The sequence below is a fragment of the Vidua macroura genome, chromosome 17, assembly GCF_024509145.1.
Source record: "Vidua macroura isolate BioBank_ID:100142 chromosome 17, ASM2450914v1, whole genome shotgun sequence".
Classification (NCBI taxonomy): Eukaryota; Metazoa; Chordata; class Aves; order Passeriformes; family Viduidae; genus Vidua; species Vidua macroura.
The window spans coordinates 6,058,498-6,066,952 of NC_071587.1; the positions used below are offsets into that span (position 1 = coordinate 6,058,498).

Here is an 8,455-nt window from a genome sequence, read left to right on the forward strand (position 1 = left end):
GCACTGCCCTCTGCTCCACACCCTGATCCCAAGCACAGCACTCTCCCTGCTCCTTTCTGAGGGAGATACTGGCACCTACTGGACACCAGTTTATATCCAGGCTGAGGTGACTGGGAGAAAGACAAATATCCTTGTACGTGAAAAATGAGCAGATTTTGAGAAGGGATGGACTGTCTTGCTGCAGGGCAGCCCTAAGAAGTGACCTCGGGGTGGCCTTCCAAGCTGGCTCCTGTCCAGAGAAACACTTGTGTAAACTCTTCCCTCTGAAAGGCTGCTGCTGTTTGAAACTCTGCTTACAGGGGCTTTGGTCAGGATGGGCTCCTGGTGAAATCCCCCAATTCAAAAAGTGCTGGTTACATTTGTTTAGACAGAAATCCTCCTTTGGAGACCTGCTGAGCTTGTAAAGCAGCAGGATGTCATCCTGCCCCCATTTACAGTGTCTGACTGTGAGAGCAGGGATTGAAATACAGCTCAGCTGCCCAGTAACAGAACTCAAAAGAGCAGCTTCAGAGAGTTTATCAGTCTCACATCATCCTACCACTTTTCAACAAACTGAATTAGCAAACAATTTATACAAATAAAAAACTTACAAATATTAACATACAAAGGGAAGTTACTGCAGCAAGATGCTGCACAGGAGAAAAATCTGTCTCTAGACCTGGCTTTGCCCTCGTTTGGGGTTGCACAACATGGCCATCCCTCAGTGGAAACCAGGCAGGATGTGGGGCTGCTTGCTTGGGCCGTTGGATCTGGAGGAATCACCCAGCTCTGGACCCCCAGCAGTAAGGGGATGTCCCTGCCTGGTTAAGTTTATTTGAAGGACCTCTAAATATTCAAGAAATAACAACAGTCTCTTACTTCACATCACTCTACCAGGCAAGACCTGTTGCTGGACTGCTGAAGCCTGATGGGAAAGCCCATCCAAGGGGGAAGAGCATCATGGCTCCAGGACACTTTTGCAGGTTTCCCCAGGGCAGCTCCAGGCTCAGGCTGGACATGTGGAGATCCTGGACTGCTGACACTCCCTCTGAAGTGGGGTTATGCCAGCTGACTTCCCAAGACAGCACTCAATGATGCCTTCCTTTCAGAGCAGAGGTATGAAATGTTTATTGTAGGAAATTTTATGTGCCCCAGACAGTGGGCACCTCACAGCCAAGTGTTCTCTGGCTGCATCCTTCTGTTGCCATGATACAGACACTCGTGGTATTTCTTGAAGTGCTCAGCTTCCCAGGAGAGCCGTAACACTCACAGCAACATTATATTTTTATTATTACAAAAGATTTCTTCAGCAAACTGCTGTCTGTCACCTCTATGTATCAAACATGGAAACAGCAAACAAACCCATCTAACATTACAGGTTATTATTTAGTGTCTCAGCTGGTGATTCAGGTAAGTACAACTATTGTCTTTCTCCCCATCCATTCACTTCCTTGACTCTTTCCCAAGCAAAGCCCAAAGAAGTCACAGATTGGAAGCAGCAGCTCCCAGCCCCACTGCTCACCGTGCCAGCTCCAGCAAGAAGAGCTGACCATTGTGTTACCCATTCAGGCACTCCCACATCGTTAAATTCCAAATGCTCCTCACGCACCGAGTTTTGCTACCTGGCCTTTAACAGTCTCATGAGTGAAGAGTTTAAGGGCACACTCTCCATACAGTCATATTAATACTTTGTGTTAACAAAATAAACATCTGCTATCTGCTCCTCCCCCGCTGTCAGCCGATGCCAGAGGAGACGCTCACTCTCATGCAGTCACCGAGGTCCAAAAAAAAAAAAAAAAAAAATTCATAAAGTCTAAACAGACCTGCTGTGCTTCTTCAGGGATGATTATTGGATGCATTGTGCTGGGAACAATGAGCAAACGCAGCATGTTGTTGCCAGAGGCAGTCTATACGTTGGATTTGGGGGCGGAGTTGAGGGGGATCTCCCGGAGCTCGATCCTCATGCACAGGTACTCCCCGATGGCCGCCATCAGCGCCGTGCACACGATGTGCACCAGCCACCACGTCAGCGTCGAGGGGAAGCGCGAGTTGTAGGCCCAGCAGCCCAGGAGGTGGAAGAAGTGAACGGTGACGGTGAAATCCAGGCACTGCTTCCCTCGGCGGATGAAGTACAGCAAGCCCAGAGCGCTGCAGAGAAAAGGCAAGAGGTTAATGAACGCCACCAGACCTATGGAAAAGGTGCTGCAGCAAGAGCTATCAGCAGTTGTCAGTGCTGATTATGGAGTGGGTTTAAAACTTCTTCAAATATTTTAAGAATAGGTTGTTTCTGACCTCTCTCCTGGCTGCTGCAGCAAGACTTACAGGCTTGCAGCTTTTAAATTACATGATGGCAAGAAAATGATATTTTAGTGCAGGGATTTATAAACTATCTCCTCTAGTAATCTCTGTTCAGTGGCAAAATACATTAGTGTTTATAGATCAGTGTTTGCTGAGATCCATTAATTCTAACTTTTAGTAAAATCTCCCACAAAAGCAAATCTCATTCTCAGCAAGGAAACTGAGGCAGTGAAGTGAAATGAACTTTTCCATGTTCTAGAAAGCCAAGTCAACAGTTCCCAACTGCCCTCGGCAAACATGCTTAAGAAGGCACAGGGATTTTGGGGGATGTTTGGAGAGAGGCAGTACACCACACTGAATTCTTTCACAGCTTAATGGTACGAAAGGACAAGATGCAGGTGCTCCAGCTAGCTGCAGACTTACCAGGTGAGTGCATTGAGGATGAAAGCCATCATGGAGAGCCTCCCCGGCGGGGTTGAGAAGCCTAAAATCTACATGGGACTATTAGTAGGAACCCGCGGCACAAATCGCAGCCCGAGTGGCACAGCCCTGCATGGATCAGGATCTACAGGAGGAGCTGGACATGTCTGTCTGTCTGTCTGTCCGTCTGGGGGCACCTACGGGAAAGGTCTGGTTCTGTGCTGAGGGGAGCCACCTAAACTGGGGGTGGAGGGCGTGCGTCCATACTGGGGTTATTTCTAGGGGCTAGGGGAGCTGTCTTTATACCGGGAATTCTATAAGGGGGTATCACCTACAGAGCGAGGTGCTCTCTCTCCACAGGGGCACCACCTGTACAGGGCGTCTGTCTCTTTATGAGGGCTACCACCCACCACACACCGAAGTGCTGTCTCTACCCCGGGTACCAGCTATTCAGAGGGACGGCTTTACCTCCACACTGGGGCACCTACACCAGACAGCAGGTCTGTGTACTGGGGGGCTGCTACACGGGGCAGGGGAGCTCAGCGCCCACACCGGCGTGCTCCCTGGGCGGGGGGCTGTCCCTAACACCGGCAATGCCCACACGGGAGCGGGCTCTGTCTCCCCCAGGAGAGCCCCAGCAAGTCCCCCCCGCTTCAGGGGCCTGTGCCCACGGCGGCTTCCCGGGGCGCGCCCTCACCTCGTCGCTGAACACCTGTTGGAGGGAGGGCCCGGTGCTGCCCAGGGTGCCGAGGAGGGCGAGCCAGAGCCCGAGGGAGCTGTAGTATCCCGCCTGCAGCAGCACCATCTGCGCCACGATCAGCGCGGGGTCCCACACGTAGCTGCGGAACTGCGCCGCCATCGCCCGCCCGCCGCCCGCGACGGAAGTGCCGCCGCCGCCGCGCCAGAGCGCCCCCTGGCGCGGGGGAGGACCCGCTGCCGCCCCGAGCCGCGCCCGCCGCCCCGACCCCGATGCCGATCCCGGTCCCGGTCCCGGTCCCAAGCCCGCTGGTGTCCCCGACCCCGCTCGATCCCTATCTCGATCCCGATGCTGTTCGATCCCGATCCCAACCCCGCTCGATCACTATCTCGATCCCCATCCCGACCCCGCTCGATCCCGATCCAGATCCCACTCGATCCCGATCCCCGCCCGCTGCCCCGACCCCGCTCGATCCCGATCCCAACCCCGCTCGATCCCAATCTCGATCCCGATCCCGACCCCGCTGGATCCCGACCCCGCTGGATCCCGATCCCGCTGGATCCCGATCACAACCCCGCTCGATCCCTATCCCGATCCCAACCCCGCTCGATCCCGATCCCGATCCCGACCCCGCTGGATCACGACCCCGCTCGATCCCGATCCCGATCCCAACCCCGCTCGATCCCTATCCCGATCCCGATCCCGACCCCGCTCCATCCCGACCCCCGCCCGCTGCCCCCGACTCTCAGCTACGACCTCCGGCCCGGCTGCCCTCTGTGCCCAGTGTCCATCCCCCGCTCCCTCACAGCTGCCTGCCAAGGGCGTCCCCAGCCCCGTCCTGCCCTGGCTCGGTGTAACCTGGATAAAAGTTGCTGAGCAGACGCAGAGTCCCTCGTGCTCCCCCGTACCCCTCCTGTGATCAGCTCTTGGCTGCGGGGGCTCGGTTTGGTGGCCTCAGTGAGCCGCGGTGTTTGCTTGGCTGCAGGTATGAGAATTGTCACAGTGTGAATAGTGAAATTCCCAAGGCTGTGTGGGACAGCAGAGGATTTTGGAGATAAGGCTTCCCCAGCTGCTGTCCCTGCCTGTCTGCACTGGTGTCAGTGTGTTCAGTAACTTGGCTGAGCAGCCCTTGCTAAAGACACAAATACCAACCATACAAGAAATTATTGTCCCCGGGTATTTCCTTTCATTTCCAGGCCAGTTCCTGTAGGGGCCGAGGCTCTTGGCAGCTGCCGCCCAGCTGTGCTCTTTTTAGCTTTAGGCCATCGGGTACCAGGATGTTGTTCTGAGTCCTGGTGTGCCCTGGCAGCACCTTTCTGTTACAGGGCTGGGTTGGCTTCTTTTGGGAGCTTTCTTCTGATACGTGCTGATTTCTTCTATTCAGCCTCATGAAATGGCCGGGTGCCAGACACCCCGTGCTCCACTGTACCCTTTCTGTGATCAGCTCCTGGCTGCTGGGGCTTGTTGTGAGCTGTCCTGCTTGCTTGGCTTCAGGTATAAGAATTGTCACTGACTTAATAGCAAAATCCCCAAGGCTGTGTCGACAACGGAGCATTTTGGAGATAAAATCTTTGCTGGAAAAAGGAGAGGAGGCACCCCCGGGCTGTTTCGGTCGATGGGGGAGTTGCCACAAGAGTCTATTTCACCTGGAAAAGAAGAGAAGACATAAAAAGGGGAATCCAGGTTCCGAGGGAGGTGGTAGGCTCACATCAGTCGTGGGTGTGGATTTTACTGGCTATAGGAACACAGATTATGATCTCTGACAGGCTTTCATGACGTTTTTTCCATGCCTCTTATGGGAAGTTCCCTATGCAGCTCTGCTGTATGTTTTCCTTTCCTCATTCTGTGAATTTCTGTGCTGAGCCAGGTTTGACACATTTTGTTCCCTGTTCCCGGACTGTCTCCTAGGAAAGATTGTGCAAGGCAGAGGCACATGTCTGGTGGATGTGGGCCACTATTGCTGGGTTCTCACTTAAGCCTTTGGAGAATTTATTTTTGCAGAAGCTCCAGCCTTAGCCAGTGCAGAAATGAACAGGGGAAAATCCTAGGGCTGTCTGTTGCCACCACATCGCTGAGCATAAATTGTGACGCTCAACACTTCCTCTGCTAATTCTTAGTAGAAATTGGTTTCCTTTCCTGAAATCTGCCGTGTTTGGGTCTCAGAGACAGGCAAGCCATCGCTCAGATATAAATTCTCACTTACTTCTTTCTTTTATAGTCCCTCATAGGACTAACTTGGCCAAAAAATGTTGTCAGTTTAGACAAAGCTGACTAAAACTCCAAGCTGGTGTAAGGTAGGACTCTTGGTATCATTGCTGGGTATCTTTCCCCAGCCAAATATCTGACTTATCCAAAAGCCCATGCTATCACACGATACAAGCCGGTGTTTTGGGAGGTGTTGACTTGAATTGCTTTGGAATTTGAGGCTCCTCCCTGCTTGGTTGCTGCCCTCGTGACTGAAGGTATCGAATAGCCACAGCAGCAGCTGAGCCTGAGGTGTGATTTGAGGCTCCCTCCTGCCCTGGACAGGCAGAGTGCCCATATGGACATGGGCAAGTGCTGTGCTACAAAGACATTTGTGCTGTGACTCAACTGCAGCCCAGTTTGTGAACTTGTTTCCTGTCTGACTTTGTGACAGCATCTTTCATGGTCGTGTTTGTTTGTTCCTGCTCCTGATTTGTCTCTCTCTCCTCTCCAGGCTGCTCCAGCATAGGGGAGGGAAGAATGTGTCCTTCTCCTAGAAAAGAGGGTGTTCTCCCTATGGGGTGCCTTGCCCCCCAATCCCGCTCTGTGAATAAAGTTTAAAGTGGACCTGGAAAGCAAACAGTATTGGGGAATGAAACAGCTTTCTTAATTTCTCTTTTCTTCCCCTTTAGTTAAAAAAAAAAAAAAAAAAAAAAAAAAAAAAAAAAAAAAAAAAAGTTGGCGACAGCTGTGAAGGAAATGTGTTAAAAAGGATGTTGAAACACAGAGACCATGATTTCTAGGGTGCTACAGTGGGTGCTGCTCGCCTGACTTCTGGTTAGAAAGTCCTTTTTAACCAGTGACTGTTCTGTGTGTGCCACCTGCGTGTTGTGAAGAGCAGCTGGTGGGAGGAAAAGTGGCGATACGCCCAGGACACAGCTGATGACTTGAGGGTGTACCCAGATCACATGAAACTATTGTGGTCACTTCTTTATCAGGAGTGTGGAAAAAGAATACCCTATTTAGCCACAGATTCTTTACATAAAAAATAGCTGTTTTCCTCCCCAGGAATCATTGCCTAAAACAGGAAGCTGTTTATTTAGGTGGTCTGTACTTTACCAGCTGGTGTACAAAGGGTGGTGCTGTCTGAATGACCTTTGCTGGAGTTCATTTCCCTCTTGACTGGAAGGTAGGAGTTGTGCTAAGGTCACCTTTGCTGAAGGGATGGCAAGGCTAAGAGCACACATTTCCAGAATAATTCAACATTAAGTGGCTCAAACCATGGGATGAGAGTTTTCAGTCACTCCTCTTCCTCCACCCACGTGGTGTGCAGGTGTGTTTTTCCAAAGAGTTCTGTGTACTGAATGGACTTCGGAAGTTGGGATTTTTTAAATTCTACTTAAGGTTTCTTGTTGCTTGATAATCCTACTCTAACCTCTTTTTAAAAATTTGCTGTAGGAACTGTGCTGAGCTTGGCTGGAGAATCTTTTTTCCTGATTAGTGCCACAGAATTTATGATCAAGTTGTTTAAAGGGCCCTGTGTATGGTCTTCTCAAGACTATCTAGACATTTCTTGATGTGCCATGTAAAAATGAGATTCTCTTCACCCTCCAAATGTGTTGTATTTGGACACTCCATTTCACTTCCAGCATGTTTGTGTTGTTGGTAATGACAGCTGTTTATTTTGATTTTCAACATGAGGGTTAGGTCATCCTTCACTGTTGAGCACTAGGTTAGGAACAATGGTGGCCAGCCTGTGTTATTTCTCTGCCAACTGTAATTTTTATATGGAGAATGCAACTGACACACCTTGAATGCGAGAATTCATTGCCCAGAAGAAATGTGTTTTTCAACATGCATTTTATTTTGCTTCTGCTTCTCTCCTTCGTGGTGAAGTTTCAGGAAAGGACATTTCAGTGGTGCATTTTTGCTCTCTGGGCCCATTTGTCCTGCTGCTCTCTCTGAATGTCATATACCCATGGATTTTCTGCATTATTCCAGAGAGGAGAATGTCAGAGGAGAATGTCATGAAAGGAAACACTTGAATGGCAAAATGAAGGCAGCTGTAAGGCCATGAGTTTAGAATTATATTATGATTTTTATGACTGCATTTCCTCTTATTCTCTTGAGATACAGTCACAGAATGTTTCCATGTGTGTGAGGAAGTAAGGTAGATGTACACAATGCACTTTAAAAATGTCACCAGTAAAGTTACAGGAATTTGTTCTCAAGGTTGAAAAGTACATTAGGGTTTAGTTTAATTTTCTCTTCTGTTTCCAGAAGCCCAAGATCAGCTTGCCTGAAGGATTGTGCATGCAGGTGTGAGATGGATGGACAGTGTGTGTGGTCCCTGGGCCAGACTGACTCCTCTCCATCCTATCACAGCAGAATTTCCCTGGGAGGGAAAACACTGTGCAATGCAAGGTGATTTTTTGGTGGAAGGGGTATGTGTTGAGGGGTATGATTACCAGGAGCTCAGCATATTGTTCTTGTTTGGAGAGGAAGTTAACAGGTGAGCGAGCAATATTTGTAGCCACAATACAGAAAGCTGGTTTTGAAAGCATCTTTGTGGTGGTTGCTTTACCTGGAAGGACGTGCAGAGAGGTCACGGCCACATGCACACAAACACAGGTGGCATTTAGAGGGTTTGGGGGCATGGAGACTTCTGGCCACCTTGTGCTGCTGAGGCTGTCTCCTGTCTGGCAGATGCCATGGTACAGACCACTCTGCACATTTGACCCAATCTGTGTGCTCTTGTTCCTCACCATCTACTGCTCCCCACCTCTGCTGAGCATCCAGAGCTGGAGATTTATGGGAGCTGGACTCCCTGACTGCCCCAGCAGTGATTTTTATCAGTTCCTCTGTGTGACGAAGTAA

The 8,455-nt window shown here is 50.3% G+C and overlaps 1 protein-coding gene across 1 annotated transcript; it reads right to left on the reverse strand.

Moving 5' to 3' along the window:
* Nucleotides 1-1,082: 1,082 nt before the first annotated feature.
* On the reverse strand, nucleotides 1,083-3,582 carry SYS1 (SYS1 golgi trafficking protein). The gene is made up of 3 exons (XM_053992602.1): nucleotides 3,395-3,582; nucleotides 2,701-2,768; nucleotides 1,083-2,127 (listed from the first exon to the last, which is right to left on the reverse strand). The coding sequence occupies exons 1-3, from the start codon at nucleotides 3,554-3,556 to the stop codon at nucleotides 1,887-1,889; spliced, it is 471 nt and encodes a 156-aa protein (XP_053848577.1). The 5' UTR covers nucleotides 3,557-3,582; the 3' UTR covers nucleotides 1,083-1,886.
* Nucleotides 3,583-8,455: the final 4,873 nt, after the last annotated feature.

Excerpts from the sequence above, each read along its gene's own strand:
- SYS1 (XM_053992602.1), bottom strand. The coding sequence starts at position 3,556 with ATGGCGGCGCAGTTCCGCAGCTACGTGTGGGACCCCGCGCTGATCGTG. Across the intron at positions 2,769-3,394 it reads AACAGGTGTTCAGCGACGAG|ATTTTAGGCTTCTCAACCCC; the intron begins GTGAGGGCGCGC and ends AGTCCCATGTAG. Across the intron at positions 2,128-2,700 it reads ATCCTCAATGCACTCACCTG|CGCTCTGGGCTTGCTGTACT; the intron begins GTAAGTCTGCAG and ends TTTTCTCTGCAG.